The sequence below is a fragment of the Bufo gargarizans genome, chromosome 4 (genome assembly GCF_014858855.1).
Source record: "Bufo gargarizans isolate SCDJY-AF-19 chromosome 4, ASM1485885v1, whole genome shotgun sequence".
Taxonomy (NCBI): Eukaryota; Metazoa; Chordata; class Amphibia; order Anura; family Bufonidae; genus Bufo; species Bufo gargarizans.
The window spans coordinates 99,071,551-99,090,104 of NC_058083.1; the positions used below are offsets into that span (position 1 = coordinate 99,071,551).

At 44.8% G+C, this 18,554-nt stretch overlaps 1 protein-coding gene across 1 annotated transcript in view; it reads left to right on the forward strand.

The window, feature by feature from the left end:
- The first annotated feature begins 215 nt into the window (after window positions 1–215).
- DNER (delta/notch like EGF repeat containing) overlaps window positions 216–18,554 on the forward strand; it is a 240,439-nt gene continuing 222,100 nt past the window's right edge. Inside the window, exon 1 of the mRNA XM_044290795.1 lies at window positions 216–400. Coding sequence (XP_044146730.1) covers window positions 278–400 — 123 coding nt within the window. The 5' untranslated portion in view covers window positions 216–277. The remainder of the gene's footprint in view (window positions 401–18,554) is intronic.

Here is an 18,554-nt window from a genome sequence, read left to right on the forward strand (position 1 = left end):
AGAGTAAATCATGTAAGCTGTTATCTGATTGGACAGGTAGTGCACAGGCAGCCTGCTGCTCCCTCCATCCCTCTCCCTGCCACCCCCGTTATCGCCCTGTCCCCGCCCCCAAGTGTTCACCTCCCTCCCCGCTCTCCTGCCTGTCAGTCCGCGGTTGTTATAGTAACAGGAGCCGGCTGGTTGCAGCTCAGTGATCGCAGCATCCAGAGCCGGGAGCGGGTACCAGAAGCAGCGGACAGTTCCAGGACAGCAGCGGAATCAGCAGCCGCCCTTCCCCATGCCTCCTCCGTGGTCTCCCGCTCTGGTGCCCCAGCTTTTCTTCCTTCTTCTCTCCGCTCTTCTTCTGGTCTCTTCAGATCTCCCCGGGGATCCGTGCGGGGGAGAAGCGTGCGACACGCAGGTAATGGACGCGGGGCAGGGGGACTGGACGGCACAGACATGGAGAAGGCATGTCAGCCTTGTGGTGATGGGGTCATACATGTGCAGCCAGTATCAGCGCAGACCCCACAGTCTCCGGGAGAGAGTGTCATGTCTGAATGTCACCTACTGCATGCAATGTCACAGGGAACAGCGTGCCCCATGGTCACCTACCTCCACCTACCTACCTGTCTGTCTATCATGTACCTCATATCTGTCTTATATCTATTATCTATCAATTTCATATCTATTATCTATCTTTTATTTATCTATTATCTATCTATCAATCCATTATCTATCTATCATCCATATCTATCTATCTATCTATCTATCCATCATCTATCTATCAATCCATTATCTATCTATCTTTCCATCATCTATCTCATATCTATCTATCTATCTATCATCCATCTATCTTTCCATCATCTATCTCATATCTATCTATCTATCATCCATCTATCTTTCCATCATCTATCTATCTATCTTCTATCATCTATCTCATATCTATCTATCCATTATCTATCTAGCTATCATCCATCTATCTTTCCATCATCTATCTATCTATCTATCTATCTATCTATCTATCTTTCCATCATCTATCTCATATCTATCTATCTATCTATCTATCTATCTATCTATCTATCTATCTATCTATCCATTATCTATCTATCCTCGATCTATCTATCCTATCTATCTATCTATCTATCTATCTATCTATCTATATATCTATCATCTATATATCTAACCATTATCTATCTATCTATCATCTATCCATTATCTATCCATTATCTATCTATCTATCTATCTATCTATCTATCTATCTATCTATCTATCGATCTATCTCCTATCCATCATATATCTATCTATCATCTATATAGCTATCCATTATCTATCTATCTATCTATCTATCTATCTATCTATCCATCATCTATCTATCGATCTATCCATCATCTATCTATCGATCTATCCATCATCTATCTATCGATCTCTGTCTCTAGACGATAGCTGGTGATGTGCGGCACTTCTCTTCCATTCCCGGCTGATATGTTGGGTGCAGATCACTAGTGCTTTGTTCAGCAGACTGGTGTCTCCGGTGGAGGTTGTACTTCTGTACTACATGGCCTACCATCCCTGGAGATGGAATGAAATGTATAGATTTCTATGGATTTGGAGGATGACTATTGGGATATAGATAACTATAAGAGCCGTGTTTGCCGTGCAGGTTTGACCCTTCTTATGCCTTTCTTATTGAGTCAGCAGTGACTGGTTTTACACATTAGGTAATGCATCGGTGGCACCAGGGTCTGTGCCAGTGCAAAAAATACCGTTATTCCGTCACGTGGGTCAGATGTGTGAATGAAGGGCTTAGTCATGCACCTGTGATTGAATCACGCAGCTTACATCACGGGTCACGTGTCGCGCTCTGTCTCATTTTAATGGAATTGTGTTGTGCCTTTAGTTCATTAGGTTCTGTCACCATAGTGGCCTGTGGGTCGGAGCGATGTGCCTGCTGGAGTCACGGCATTGAGATTTCATATGCTTGCCCTCTGTTATCAGCCATGGCTCACACACTGTCAGGAGACTGATATGGGTTAAGCTGGATATCAGTATATGGCGCACCTTCATACGGTATACAGCGACTATAACACAGAGGCAGCTCCTGCGGCTGGCACGTCACCAGTGGGGCATTAGCAGGGCGAGAGGTGCCCATTTTGATGTTTGCATGGATGCCCCTGGTGCATATGCCCATAATAAACAGTGACATGACACCAGTCTAAATGGTAGAAGGAAGGGGGCTCCATAGCAAAGACCAGTAAGGACCTGATGTTTGTTTCAACATCCACAGTCTTTTCATGACCCATGGCCCAATTCCTTATCCCTTTGGAGAGGGGAGTCCTGCACAGGTCCAGTAGCAAATGGGGCGCCTGCCGAAACACTCTGTGGTTACCATCCGGTGTACAGTGCCACCTCAGGCACCTGCCCTGCTACTATTCATTGGTGGTATGATATGCTGGTTGTAGTCCGACACGCCATGAGCATTTTTCTGCTCAGACCTGAAACGCGTTGGTCGTGCAGTGTACTACGTTATATGTTTTTAGATGATCCAATAACATTTTGCAGATTTTTATGAATTTTGGGTGCTGGACAGTCATGTACCAGGGGGGGGGGGGGGGGGGGGGTCTGGGCAGTGTTGACATTCATAATTTGTCTTTTGTTAAATGTCAATGAAAATGGACCAATATAAGAAGATCTATATAAGAAAAAGCAGAAACCATATTGCACATGTGAACAGAGCTTCGGCGGAGCCAGTATTGTAAATTCTGGTTAAAGTCGATCCGAGGCTCGTGGAGACTGGAGGAGGCTTTTCACCTTCTGGGCAGTGATGCCGGGAACATCTGAGATGACCTTTTATCTGAAAAGGTCCGTTAAAGAGGTTGTCCGGACGCTGAGAATGTTCTGGTGCAGCTTGACGTAAAATAATAAAATAAGGTATATTCATCTAAACATTCGCAGACCGCTCCCGCTTTGATTCTTACTGGTCTCCACCTCTTGGCCCCATCTTGGCGCACAGTGAAAGCCTGGGAATGACTGGGCAGTGCTGCAGAACGTGATTGGCCAAGCGGGCATTTCCTGCACGTCAAGAGTGTCAGCGTGGGACCCCGTGAGCGTCGAAACGGGAGCAGCAGGGGAGTGGGAAGGTGAAGTGTATTTGATGTGTTCTTGGCAGATGTGAGTCAGTATAAAAAATGGCTGGACAACCCCTTTAATCAACTAACCCAGTTCTCCCAAAAACTGGGGTAAAATCTCTGATAAATTGAACTTGCATCTGACAGCTGTGCTGCAATAACAATAAAAGACTCCTATAACATGAGGAATAATCTTAATGAATTCTTCTGGAATGTTCCACCAAGTTCTTGGGAATGGCTTTACGCTAAATGTCACTTCACCCTCAGATTATGACGTCGTACTAATGGTGTTGTAATTTAAGGACTCTATACTGACAGGGAATGTTCCACAGGATTGGCGCATCACAAATGTGGGGCCAATATTCAAAAAGGGTCCAAAAACAGAGCCTGGAAACTATAGGCTGGTAAGTTTAACATCTGCCGTGGGTAAACTGTTTGAAGGTTTTCTTAGAGATGCTATCTTGGAGTACGTCAATGAAAATTAGCAAATAAAGCGAAATCAGCATGGCTTCGTGAGGGATCAGTCATGTCAAAGTAATTTAATCAGTTTCTATGAGGAGGTAAGTTCTAGACTTGACAGCGGCGAATCAATGGATGTCGTATATCTGGACTTCTCCAAAGCATTTGACACTGTACCACATAAAGGGTTAGTATATAAAATGAGAATGCTCGGACTGGGAGAAAACGTCTGTATGTGGGTAACTGGCTTAATGATTATTAATGATCTTGTAGAAGGCTTGCACAGTAAAATATCAATTTTCGCAGATGACACTAAACTGTGTAAAGTAATTAACACTGAAGAGGACAGTATACTGCTACAGAGGGATCTGGATAGATTGGAGGCTTGGGCAGATAAGTGGCAGATGAGGTTTAACACTGACAAATGTAAGGTTATGCACATGGGTAGGAATAATGCAAGTCACCTGTACATACTAAATAGTAAAACACTAGGTAACACCGACATGGAAAAGGACCTAGGAATTTTGGTGTACAGCAAACTAAGCTGTATAAAAAAAAATGTCGGGTAGCTGCTGCCAAGGACAATAAGATAATGGGTTGCATCAAAAGGGGCATAGATGCCCGTGATGAGAACATAGTCCTGCCACTTTACAAATCATTAGTCAGACCACACATGGAGTACTGTGTACAGTTCTGGGCTCCTGTGAACAAGGCAGACATAGCAGAACTGGAGAGGGTTCAGAGGAGGGCAACTAAAGTAATAACTGGAATGGGGCAACTACACTACCCTGAAAGATTATTAACATTAGGGTTATTCACTTTAGAAAAAAGACGACTGAGGGGAGATCTAATTAATATGTATAAATATATCAGGGGTCAGTACAGAGATCTATCCCATCATCTATTTATTCCCAGGACGGTGACTGTGACGAGGGGACATCCTCTGCGTCTGGAGGAAAGAAGGTTTGTACACAAACATAGAAGAGGATTCTTTACTGTAAGAGCAGTGAGACTATGGAACTCTCTGCCTGAGGAGGTGGTGATGGTGAGTTCACTAAAAGAGTTCAAGAGGGGCCTGGATGTATTTCTGGAGCGTAATAATATTACAGGCTATAGCTACTAGAGAGGGGTCGTTGATCCAGGGAGTTATCTGATCGGAGTTGGGAAATAATTTTTTTCCCCTTAAGTAGGGAAAATTAGCTTCTACCTCACAGTTTTTTTTTTGCCTTCCTTTGGATCAACTTGCAGGATAACAGGGCCGAACTGGATGGACAGATGTCTTTTTTCGGCCTTATATACTATGTTACTATGTTAATGGTGCCTTATAGTGATTCCTTCTTTTACATGTTTTTATAATCTAGTTTTATGTATAGATTTAGTATCAGGAGCGAGGGTGAAGTGTAAAATGTGCCAGGAAGATTAAACGTTTTGGACAAAGCCGAACCTGCGCCCCATCAGTACATAATCGTAGGGAGAACTCTGGATAAGTGCAGCAGTCAGTACCTATTCTCCCATAAAAAATAACGGATCTCTGATGGAAGCGACACAAACCCGATGCAAACTGAGCACAACCGATGCTCAAAAAAAAAAAAGTTTCTGTTTTTTTCTGATGAATCAGAAGAATGGAAAGCTCAACACAGATGTGAGCGAGCCGAAGATTCAGGCCTTGTCCGCACCATGATTTTTGTTTCAGAAAGGGTGCGTTTACACGACCGTGGGACGGCCATGCCTGTTTTGCAGACTGATATTGGGTATGATTGCATTCATATATGAACTTTCATGATTGCAGTGGATTTAGGCTTTAAAGGGGTTGTCTCTCTTTAGCAAATTACATTTATCATGTAGAGAACATTAATACAAGCCACTTACTAATGTATTATGATTGTCCATATTGCTTCCTTCGCTGGCTTCATTAGTTTTTCCATCACATTGTACACTGCTCATTTCCATGGTTATGACCACCTACCAATCCAGCAGTGGTGGTCGTGCTTGAACACTATAAAAAAAAAATTCCAAACACCAGTCTATGTGGGCTACCACGGTCCTGGGCCACCAGAGAGGCAGAAGTTTTTCCCATAGTGTACAAGCACGGCCACCGCTGATGGAAAAATGAATCCAGCCAGCAAAGAAGGCAATATGGACAATCACAATACATTAGTAAGCGCCTTGAACTTTCTCTACATTATAAATGCCACTTGCTGAAGTGAGACAACCCCTTTAATAAAAGCAATCAAGCCCTAGACAACCCATAGTGGGGGGTAAGTACCAGGGTAGCAGTCATACACCTACTATTTGCCCCATCCTCTAAGTTGTCCCATCTGAATAGAATAGAGTGCCATTCAGTCTTTTGCTATGGACCCCATAGTTTCTGGTTGCTCCCCTGCTTTGCGCATTATACCGTCTACTTTTTGCATTATTGCTGTGATAGCGTCGTGTTGTGATATCACCATGTGCATGGCGCCTGTACTGTGATAACACTGTGTGCTTTATCTCTGTAGTTTTACACCACAGTTATACATTCGATTATCCTTGCATTGTGACATGACAGAGTGTATTATCCCTATGCTGGGACATCTCTATGTGAATTACCCAGAGCCGTGTAATAACTCACATATTATTGCACCAGTGATATCACTATGTACATGAGCTTTCTGCTGTTATTGTGAGAGTACTATGTGTATTAACTCAGTGCTGTGACATCACTTGTGCTTTATCCCTGTCCTGTGACATCACTTGTGCGTTATCCCTGTCCTGTGACATCACTTGTGCGTTATCCCTGTCCTGTGACATCACTTGTGCTTTATCCCTGTCCTGTGACATCACTTGTGCTTTATCCCTGTCCTGTGACATCACTTGTGCTTTATCCCTGTCCTGTGACATCACTTGTGCGTTATCCCTGTCCTGTGACATCACTTGTGCGTTATCCCTGTCCTGTGACATCACTTGTGCTTTATCCCTGTCCTGTGACATCACTTGTGCGTTATCCCTGTCCTGTGACATCACTTGTGCGTTATCCCTGTCCTGTGACATCACTTGTGCTTTATCCCTGTCCTGTGACATCACTTGTGCTTTATCCCTGTCCTGTGACATCACTTGTGCGTTATCCCTGTCCTGTGACATCACTTGTGCTTTATGCTGTAACAGTAACTTGATTGTAACTTAGATATGAGTCCCTACAGCATGAGCCCATGTTTCAGTAGAAAACTGAGATGTGACCACTACAGAAAAATAGCATAGATATGGGACAGCTTATATCTTTCTGTGACTTATTGCTGCTATAAGTACATTAGCTAGTATCTTTCTAGGCACAGAAAGTCCTACCCTCACAACAGAGCAGTTCTATAGATTAGTGGTAAGTCTATTACCTGCTGAACAGAAGGTCTGAAGTTCAAACCGTCACAACAGAGCAGTTCTGTTGCAGTTCCGGACAGACTATCAGTAGATTTGGCTTTCGGTACCATATCTATGCTGACGACACCCAACTGTACACTTCATCCCCTGATATCACCCCTGCCTTACTCCGAAACACCAGTAATTGTCTGGCAGCTGTCTCTAACATCATGTCCTCTGTGTATCTAAAACGGAACCTCTCAAAAACTGAGCTTCTTGTCTTTCCCCCATCTACTAACCCACCTAAACTTGATATTTCAATTCCGGTCTGCAGCACTATCATAACTCCTGTATAGCATGCCCGCTGTCTTGGGGCCACATTTAACTCTGATCTTTCCTTCGTTCCCCATATTCAATCACTTACACGCTCTTGTCGTCTGCACCTCAAGAATATCGCCAGAATCCGCCCTTTTCTTACGGCGGAAACTGCAAAAACTCTTGTTGCCTTGAGTCATTCTCAGTCTTGACTACTGCAACGCATTACTAATCGGTCTCCCTCTCACTAAACTCTTCCCCTTCAGTCTGTCCTAAATGCTGCAGCCAGGCTCATCTATCCAACCACCCCCTACACTGATGCCACTAGCCTGTGCCAGTCACTTCACTGGTTGCCCACCCACCACAGAACACAGTTCAAACTTCTCACCCACAAAGCTCTCCACAGTGCTGCACCTCCATACATCTCCTCCCTCATCTCCATCTACCACCCTACTCGTGCTCTCCGTTCTGTTAGGGCTCTTTCACACCTGCGTTCTTGTCTTCCAGCATAGAGTTCCGCCGTCGGGCCTCTATGCCGGAAGAATCCTGATCAGTTTTATCCCCATGCATTCTGAATGGAGAGAAATCCGTTCAGGATGCATCAGGATGTCTTCAGTTCCGGACCGGAACGTTTTTCGGCCGGAGAAAATACCGCAGCATGCTGCGCTTTTTGCTCCGGCCAAAAATCCTGAACACTTGCCACAAGGCCGGATCCGGAATTAATGCCCATTGAAAGGCATTAATCCGGATCCGGCCTTAAGCTAAACGTCGTTTCGCTTTTTCTGAATGGTTACCATGGCTGCCGGGACGCTAAAGTCCTGGCAGCCATGGTAAAGTGTAGTGGGGAGCGGGGGAGCAGTATACTTACCGTCTGTGCGGCTCCCGGGGCGCTCCAGAGTGACGTCAGGGCGCCCCACGCGCATGGATCACGTGATCGCATGGAAAGGTCATCCATGCGCATGGGGCGCTCTGACGTCATTCTGGAGCGCCCCGGGAGCCGCACGAACGGTAAGTATACCGCTCCCCCGCTCCCCACTACTACTATGGCAACCAGGACTTTAATAGCGTCCTGGCTGCCATAGTAACACTGAACGCATTTTGAAGACGGATCCATCTTCAAATGATTTCAGTTCACTCGCGTTTTTCCGGATCCGGCGTGTAATTCCGGCAAATGGAGTACACAACGGATCCGGACAACGCAAGTGTGAAAGATGCCTTAGCGACCTAAGATTAATATCCTCCATAATTCGTACCTCTCACTCCCGTCTTCAAGACTTTTCTCGAGCTGCACCTTCTCTCTGGAATGCTCTGCCCGGAATACTAGGCCAATCCACAACTTCTCCGCCTGCAAACGTGCCTTAAGAACACATCTTTTCAGGCAGTTTTATCAAGCTACCTAAACAGATTTTTCCCAGACTAAATCTCCCCCCCACCAACTTCTCTGGCCTGAACTCAATCCTCTAACAGTCCCAAACCCGAAGCAGATCGTCCGGCACCACTCCTGTCAGTTCAATAATGGCTCAAATCCTACTTATCACAATCAACTACCTTATGTGTCACCCCAATTCCTGATAGATTGTAAGCTCTTGCGAGCAGGGCCCTGACTCCTAGTGTTTCAGTTGTATATTAGCCAGTTACTTTTGTTTTGTACATGAACCCTATGAATTTGTAAAGCGCTGCAGAATATGGTGGCGCTTTATAAATATATATTATTATTTAATATTCTGTAGAGTAGTGTTCAGTCAGTTACCTGCTGTACAGAAAGTCTGGGGCTCAATCCTCAGCAGAGATGTGTCAACTAATTTACTTCTGCGTAGTTAATGTTACAAAAAAAACTGAGCAAAAACTATTACAATAAATGTGTTTTTGTAACATAATGTTAAATATCTCAGAAAAGTACTTGATACCCATGTAATCATAATAACCTGTACATTATATTGAACATATTATTTATGGTGATTGGTAAACCGTGTTAATAAAAATGCCGCTATTTTTTCCCTTCATTAAAACCATAATAAAAGTTGATAAAAATTAAAATCTTACTGATGTGTATGGCACACTGGCCTGTCGCAAAAAACAAACAAACAACCTTATGGCTGTTATGGCTGTGAATGTGATAAGGGATGGGTAGGGGGGCACATGGCTTGACTTTATGGGGCCCTGAAATTCCTCATGGCAACCCTTCTTCAGACTAACAATAGATACTTTTGGATGGAGATATGACTATATGAAGATACATATACTTTCCATTTTCAAAGGTTTTTGTTTCTTACATGCTGAAAATTTTAGTTTATATGTTTTTTTGTTTCTTCATATTTGTATTAAGAGGACATATTTGTTTGATTGTATGTGCACCCTTCCAGATTTGGACTGAGGCACTTTTTTGAATATACTGTCTTAAAGTGACCGTATGGCAAAGAACTGGACATGCATCTTCTTCCGGCAGGAGAGGAGCTCACTCCACACCCAAAGTTACCTATCACGACATATGGTGACACCACATATAATCTATCCTAATAGAGAGCGTCCATATTAAATCCAGACTAATGAACAAAATTTCAGTCCACCTCGGACCTTTCTCAGGTTTTGTCATATTTGGGGAAGATGACTATGACATATTTGGGGATGTATGGAGATGACATGCCAGGGTAGTCTGGCACGGCATCTCTCTGCAGTGATGATATAATCACTGAGGGCAATGGTTGCCGACAGTGATCACACGGGTAGTCGGGGGCTTCATTGCTTCAGCGCCAGACACAAATACTGCTGGGGAGCAAGAGGCTGGCTGTGGCTCCTGCTGACAGCCACGTCCAGGTGCTAGGTGGTGATACCTCCTTTCCTTTGCTGCAGTCCTCCTGAATCAGGCTACAACTCTCCTTCTAGTCTACATGGTGATGATGTCCGGCCCTGCTGGTCTATATAAAGGGTACTTCAGCAGAACCATGTAGCTTGCAGATTAAGATACTATATGTTGGTTATTGTTCCTGTGTATTTTCACTCTGTTTTGGCTCCTGATTTTGGTTCTGTCTGTCATATTGGCCTAGTATCTGAATTACATTCCTACCTGTCCTTTTGGTTTGTTCACCTGTTACCTATTGTTCTTCTCCTTACATTAGGTACATAGCTGGTATGGTTGAAAAACTACACAGGTCCATCAAGTCCAACCTATAATTGTACTGTGTTGATCCAGAGAAAGACAAAACCTCTATAAGATGAATGCCAGTTGACTCATATTAAGTTATATGGCAAAATAATTTGTTGGATCTAGAAATCTAGTACCTCTAACAATATTTTTACATTCTGACCCCAGCTATCTTCTGATCCCCGTCTTATCCTTTGGCCTGTTGCATCCTGACCGCTCTCCTGATGATGACCTATGACTCCATTCATGACTATGCTAGTGCCCTATATATTGCCACCATTATGGGGAGTGGAAAAGGCCATACCACCTTGTGGTGGTTAAAGGGGTTGTCCTTCTGGACACTTGTGGCCTATATACATAAGATGTGCTATAAATGTCTGACAGATGGGGACCTGCTCCTATCCGAAGAAAGGGGCCCTGTCTTGTGCTGCCAGGAAAAGAGGTTGCCATGCAAGCATAGGTGCCCCTATTTACTTCTAGGTGAGTTCCAAAAATAGCTAGGTAAGTGTGTTCAGCTATTTTCAGATGTCCTATAGAAATTAATAGAGAGAGCAACGCCCACCAGCCACTCCATTCCCAGGGGTTCAATATAGGAGTGGGTTCCCAGAGGTGGGCCCTGTGGATATGCCTTAAATGTCCAGATGACAATACCCCTTTAACCACCACAAGGTGACAATAGATTTAGTCTGCACATAGGTAACATCTGTGCTTGTCTAATAAGGAAGCAGAGCGTCCTGCTGACCTTGATGATTGTCTATAGCATCCACGAGGTCCTGGAGGAGGCTATTTATAGAAGCACATAAGAGCTGTGGCTTTATGACAAGCTGCCTGGTACGGTTAGGATCCAGTCTGAGATGAGTAGGATGAAAGGTACCAGTCCTGCAGATCTTACACGGGTAGCTGGGGAGTAGAGCAACGTCCCCTGGAGATGGAGGATATTTCTGTCTTCTGTCCATGTCAGTGCAGTACAGACGTAAAGACTTGATTATACCCTGTCTTTTAGGACTACTCCGGTGAGGCCCTGTGAGGGAAGCTAACAAGCTCCTGGTATTGTTTGCCCGGCTGATGTTGATTTCACCCTCAGACATGGCTCTAGGCTAGCCTCTTGGATGTGGCTTCTTTATTTGACCTAGCCTGGAGAAATCTGCTTTGTAATCGCAGTCTGATGCTTCATTCTCTGAGCACGTTTGCTAATCTCTTGGATGCCCCTCTCCTCTCTCATACCCCCTTCCTCCTTCTCCTACCTCTGTTCTTCTTATTGATCGAATGTCCTCCCACCTCCTCTCTCCAGCCTATCGGCTATAAAGCAGCTCCCACCTTCTCCCAGTCACTTTGTCAATTTCTAGCCACAGAGTGACCTTTCTACCTGATCATCCGTGTTTTGTAAGGCGGCATGAGACGCAATGTTTCTTTCCATACAATACATCCAGTAATTACGTCTCATGACGATAATTGGTGCATACATATTAAATAAAAAGAGCAGCAGAACAACAAAGCTTCTTCCTTTGTGCACAGATCCTGATCAATGTTGGCTCCTAGCGGAGCTTTTCTTAAGTGTGAGCAAGGAGCTAAAACATTTCAAGATGGATGAATAAGGAACAGTACGGCTAAATGCACACGATCAGGATTTGCGTGCGGAAAATCCACACCGTAGGTCATGTACATTGTATTCTATGAGAATTTGAAATTCTCAATGCACACAATGCAGATTTTTTCCGCGCGGATTTAGACCTAGGGTGCGGATTTTAAAACCTGCAGCAAGTCAATTTCTTTTATTTATCCTGACCAGATTTTCTTCATTCACTTAGTAAAATCCGCATGGGGAAACTCTGCACCGAATCCGCACGCATATCCGCACCAATTGATGCGTATTGACCGCACAGATTTGCCTGCAAACACCTGCGGATTTCAGTGCGTATTCTCCGCACATAAATCCTGAATGTGTGCATGTGCTCTAACTATTGCTACTGCAGAAGCCATGTGATGTTCTGCTACTGTTTTGGTGCCCAAGGCGAGTATTTCAGAACGTGGCCCCACAGTCCTTAATAATTTTTGGATGGACAAGCATACTGTTTAAAAACAATCCATAAATTGCAAAATGGTACCCTAGGCAGCCACCTACACTGACAACCCCTTGACCTGGGACCAGTGGAGCTTTGTGTACAGAAGGGTAAATTATCATTATAACAACTAACTTAGCTTGCACATGGGTATCCTTTGCAAACGCTGGCAGCATCCACAGCACCCAAGATGGTGGCACCCATGGGACTGCCTCCTTTTCTCTGCAGGTGCTGAGAGCCTTGCAGTTACCCAGAATAGGGTAGTTGCAGAATTGTTTCTTCTCATTTTAATGTCATTAAATGTTCTGATGTATTGCAACCTCATGGTTTTGTATAGATAAGTCAGGGTTAACAATCCTGACTAGAAGACTAGGCCTATGTCTCAGAGAATCACTATCTCTGAGATATCTGCATCAAGAAAGCACCTCTACTTTACAGTACTCCAGAGAATAAAAGAACTAGAAGGTCCAAAATCTGCATGGTCGAGCAATGGAGTCTGTCAGTAAGGTATTTGCTGTTTAAGGCTAATAGACTTTACTGCAGTGAGAGGGAAATTTCAAATACATCCTTCACCATTTGATATGGTCTTGGCGAGTTGTTTCTTAATCCTGTACCCCTCAGCTGAGAATTACAGACATTTTTGTGAGAGCCTTATTGCCAGCCTTAGATTCTGTAGGGGGGAGACTTTGGAAATATAGAGATGTAGAGTTACAACCCCCATCATTACCTATATCCATATATCACTATCAGAGAAGATTTGCACTGTGAATTGTTTGGAACTGTGTTTTGTTACTGTTGGATGTACGACAACTCCCATTCTGCACTTGTCTGTTTTCTGCAACTGGCCTGGTTTACATACCCCAGCACCATTCGTCGGCCACTGCACATGGACCAGTCCCTTAATGACGAGGGTATCTCAACTACTATCAAGCATGAGCCCCAACATCAAGTGTGCCTGGAGGGAAGAAAGATTGTGCCCTCCTGCCACAGCCCGGCCCTAAGAAGCACCGGTTTGAGGCTTACCACTGTGATGTATGTGTTGCAGCCAGAGACACTACAACTCTCATCCTCCACTCCTTCTGGAATAAGGCAGATTCTGCAGCCTGTATATGCACCAAGTACTCTCTGTGCACAGGTGAGGATTCAGCTGGGGAGACGGTCACTTGGGTAAATCGCTGCCATCTTGGGAGCCATGGACATTGTGCCCGCCACTTTCAGTGTGTACACAGGGTACCCTTGTGCAGCAGAGGAGGGGTGGGCTTTGGCATGGGTGCTGAGGTAAGTATACAGGGTTTTGGTGCTTCATGTGACAGAGGTTTTGGGATTTCTGAGATTTCATCAGAATGTGCCCAGCTCCACATAAACCTCCATCAGACTCCTGCCTTTTTTATGTATGTACTTATATATTTCTTAGATTCTATTCTGCTCTCTCCTATCCTGGGCTATGCTACCAATCCCATGATGCCTCAGCATAGCATCACATGACTCCTCAATTTGCAGGACTGCCCCTAATTTTCATTTTCAGAGATAGTCCTGTCCAACTCAGGCTGTCACAGGCTGAAAATGGATGGGACTAACATCAGAACCCCCTACCTAAAGTAGGCATCCCAGTGGGTTTGGGGGCATTCCCAGGACGGGGCTTTTATGCCCTGAATTTACCAATTAAAAAGTTGGTAATTATGATCACATGAGCCCATGTGTCCATGCCTGCTGGGCTGGCTTCTCCTATATTTTCACATAGCGTTTTGATTCTCCATTTACCGTATGTGCTGGAAAAGCGCCATTAAAACAGATGCCATTGAGTGTCATCTGTTCCTCATCGGCGTCCCTGTTAAAAAGAACTCTCTCTGCCACTACCAGTGCTGTCTGTGACAGACTGTGTAGGGACACCCCCCCCCCCCCAACTGGTAACACCCATCTGGACCTTCACTGCCGACTGCTAGACAATTCATTCATAAACTTCTAGAAGGAATAATAGAGGAATAGTACAACATAGATGCTCCAGAACTGTTATTACATGGGGAAAACAAGTAGTTACCACAGCAGACATGTCCGGAGAGGGGAGAGGTGTTCTTTAATAAATGTGGTTCAAGCCCTCTGCACCTGAAATCTGGCACATTTCCAAAAGTAAAGGCTCGTTCACACTACCGTTGGTGTCCCGTGCTGTGAACCACAAATTGTGGTCTGCAATGCACGGGCACCTTTTGTGGGGCAGGCGCATGGGGATCGCAGACCCATTCACTTGAATGGGTCCGTGATCCCTCCGTCCCGCAAAAAGATAGAGCATGTTCTATCTTTTTGCGGTGCAGAGGCACGGAACCCCAGAAAGCACTCTGTAGTGCTTCCTTAGTGTTCCGCTCCGTGCTTCCGGTTCACATCTGTGATGCGGAATGACAACAGAACGGTGCCCGTGTATTGCGGATCCACAAATGCGGTCCGCAATACGGGAACGGGACACCAATGGTCGTGTGAACGAGCCCTAATAGTAATAGTAAATCTAGCTGAATGTGTTCATAGTGAATATTCATGAGTCTGTCTCAAAAATGTGTTCTGTACGCCCCTGTACTGACGCTAGCTTTTAACGAATTGACTGGGTCTAATGAATATAGATTGAATGCCCAAAATGGTTCCTTCCTGCGCCTTGGGTTGGGCCTTCCATCTTGCTCAGAGCGGCGTTCTCTTTGGATGCCTAATAGTTTGCATTTTGTAGTTGTTTTTTTCTTCTCCGCGATACGTCTGGAAGAGTAATTGCACATGACTTATTTTTAATTACAATCTAATGGAAATGACAATTTAACGAAACCCAGGCGGGAGCGGGAGCGGCTCCACATCTCCTTGGAATAAGTGTTTGGGGGCCTCCTCTGATTAGTTGTGACAGGGCGGCTGAGTGAAGAGATGTAATTTCCCACCTGTTTCCCGAAAATCTCTCAGATCACACAATGAAGATTATTTTAAACACAAAGCTATATTCTCTGACTTAATACACGGAGCACATCTTCTGCTCGTCAAATGTAAAAATACCGTGCTACGCAAGTGATTAGATTTCCTTAATTGTAGAGACGTGAATGACTTTTCTTACGGCTGTCTACATCTGTCTGGAAGCATCTTAAAGTGGTATTTTTCTTAAAGGGGTTAGCCCACAAAAAATACTTATCCTAAGGAAGTACGACTGCTGGCACCCCCACTGTTCATTCCCTTGTGGGTATAGAACTATAGTGCACATATGTGACCACCGCTCCTTTAAAGGGGTCGTCTCACTTCAGTAAGAGGCATTTATCATGTAGAGAAAGTTAATACAAGGCACTTACTAATGTATTGTGATTGTCCATATTGCCTCCTTTGCTGGCTGGATTCATTTTTCCATCACATTGTACACTGCTCTTTTCCATGGTTACAGCGGACATTGTACCTGTCTCCACACAGCATTAAAATGTATGGGCTTTGCAGGGGCAAATATTCGTTAAGTCCGAAGTCTCGTGAATAACTTCGGCCTTCAACTCTACAACTTTAAAAACATTTTAAAACAGGAATCCAAAGTGCCAACTTCGGATTCATGTTTTAAAATTGTTGAAGTTGTCAAAGGCGTAGATTTAAACTATTTTCTATGCCTAAGGCCTCATGCACACGACCGTTGTGTGCATCCGTGGCCGTTGTGCCGTTTTCAGTTTTTTTTTCGCGGACCCCGTTTGGCAGCCGCTTCCGTGATCCGCGTTTCCTGGCCGTTAAAAAAATAGGACATGTCCTATTTTTTTCACGGCCAACGGTTCACGGAGCCATTCAAGTCAATGGGTCCGTGAAAAATCAGGGATGCAGACAAGATTGTCATCCGCGTCCGTGATCCGTGTCCATGATCCGTGTCTGTTTTTTCCTATCATTTCAATAGCAAACTTGACTTAGATTTTTTTTTCATTTTTCATGTCCGTGGATCCTCCAAAAATCAAGGAAGACCCACGGACGAAAAAACGGTCACCGATCACGGACCTACGGACCCCGTTTTTGCGGACCTTAATAAAAAACGGTTGTGTGCATGAGGCCTTAAACAGGTGTAGAGAATGATAAATGAGACAGGCGTGCAATCTGCGACTGATAGACTCCATAAAGTGGCGTATATCTGTTGTAAATGACCCCCTAAATGTTTAGCTCAAACTGATGGGTGATGTTGGATAAGGGTACATTCACACTGCAGTGTATGTCAGGGGTATACGTCAGGAGGATCTGACAGATGCCCATATGCAAGCAGTGGCCTACCTCACTCATAGGTTTTCAGGGATTTTATTATTGATAACAGATCCTCAGGATAGGTCATCAATATCAGATCGGTGGGGATCAGACAACTGGCTGTTTGTAGAGAAGGCTGCACTCCCTGCGAGCGCAGCCTTCCCTTCATTGTTTACCTGCTCGCCGTCCACATCGCAGCGGTGTAAATACCGCCCAAGTCACTTCGATGGGACTTGACTTCTCGAGAGCCGTCCCGTAGAGGTGAATGGGGTGGCTTTTTGTATTTACACCTGCTCAACACTGCGATGTCAGGGAAGGCTGCGAACGCAGGGAGCGAGGCCTTCTCTTCAACCAGCTGATTAGCAGAGGTGCCGGACCCCCGCCAATCTGGAAGTTATGACCTATCCTGGGGATAAGTCATCAATATTAATATCCCAGAAAACCCCTTAAAAATAACCATACCATGCCTCTGTATAGAATAATGTAGACCATGGCGCTGTTCAGAAGTGACATCTAAAAAGTGCCATGTTGACAGAACTATAGGAAGCTAGAATTCTCAAATTTTGACCATAGCTTTAAAAGGTTGAATTGTAAGGCCTCTTTCACACTGGTGTCGCAGATGAGGGCCGGATAGGAGGCGTGTGCATCGCAGGAAAATGCACGATTTTTCTGCGCAAGTGCAAAGTGTTTTAATGCGTTTTGCACACGCATGATAAAAATCGGCATGTTATAACATGGTTATAAGGTAAAATAATAGCATTCTTAATACAAAATGCTTAGTAAAATAGGGATGGAGGGGTTACAAAATAAAATAAAAATTTTTTACTCACCTTATCCACTTGTTTACGCAGCCCGGCTTCTCTTCTGTCTTCTTCTTTGCTGTGCAGGAGGAAAAGGACCTGTGGTGACGTCACTGCGCTCATCACATGGTCTGTCACATGATCCATCACCATGGTGATGGATCATGTGATGGGCCATGTGATGAGCACAGTGATGTCACCAAAGGTCCTTTTCCTCCCAGGTCATCAAAGAAGAAGACAGAAGAGAAGCCGGGCTCCGCAAACAAGTGGATGAGGTGAGTTTAATTATTTTATTTTATTTTTTAACCCCTCCATCCCTATTTTACTAAGCATTCTGTATTACGAATGCTATTATTTTACCTTATAACCATGTTATAAAGGGAAAATAATAAAGATCAGGTCCCCATCTCGATCATCTCCTAGCAACCATGCGTGAAAATCGCACCGCATCCGCACTTGCTTGCGGATGCTTGCAATTTTCACGCAGCCCCATTCACTTCTATGGGGCCTGCGTTGCGTTAAAAACGCACAATATAGAGCAGTGTTCCCCAACCACCGGTCCGCGGCCCAGGACCGGGCCCTGGATGATTGTTTGCTGGGCTGCGGCAATACAGACAAGGAGAAATGCAGGAGCCGGTAATCTCCATACTAGTATGACAATCCCTCTGGCAGCTGCTCCCAGCCACTCCCAGTGCTTCTTTCATGTACACCTGATGTGAGAGCAGCTATAACAGGCCCGCTGATTGGTTAGTGGTAAGACAAATGCTGATTGCCTATAAATGGATTGGGGGCAGGGCTTAGCATAGTCGGAGGTGTAGTGTTTTCAGGTTAGTGTGGCTTGCTGTACATTACTCGGGCTGGTGACTACCTGTGTGCTGTGTGGGCCCTAGCTGCTGTCATGGGGGGCCATGCAGTATAATGTCACCATTTGGCCCACCCCATGTAGTATAATGTCACCATTTGGCCCACCCCATGCAGTATAATGTCACCATTTGGCCCACCCCATGCAGTATAATGTCACCATTTGGCCCACCCCATGCAGTATAATGTCACCATTTGGCCCACCCCATGCAGTATAATGTCACCATTTGGCCCACCCCATGCAGTATAATGTCACCATTTGGCC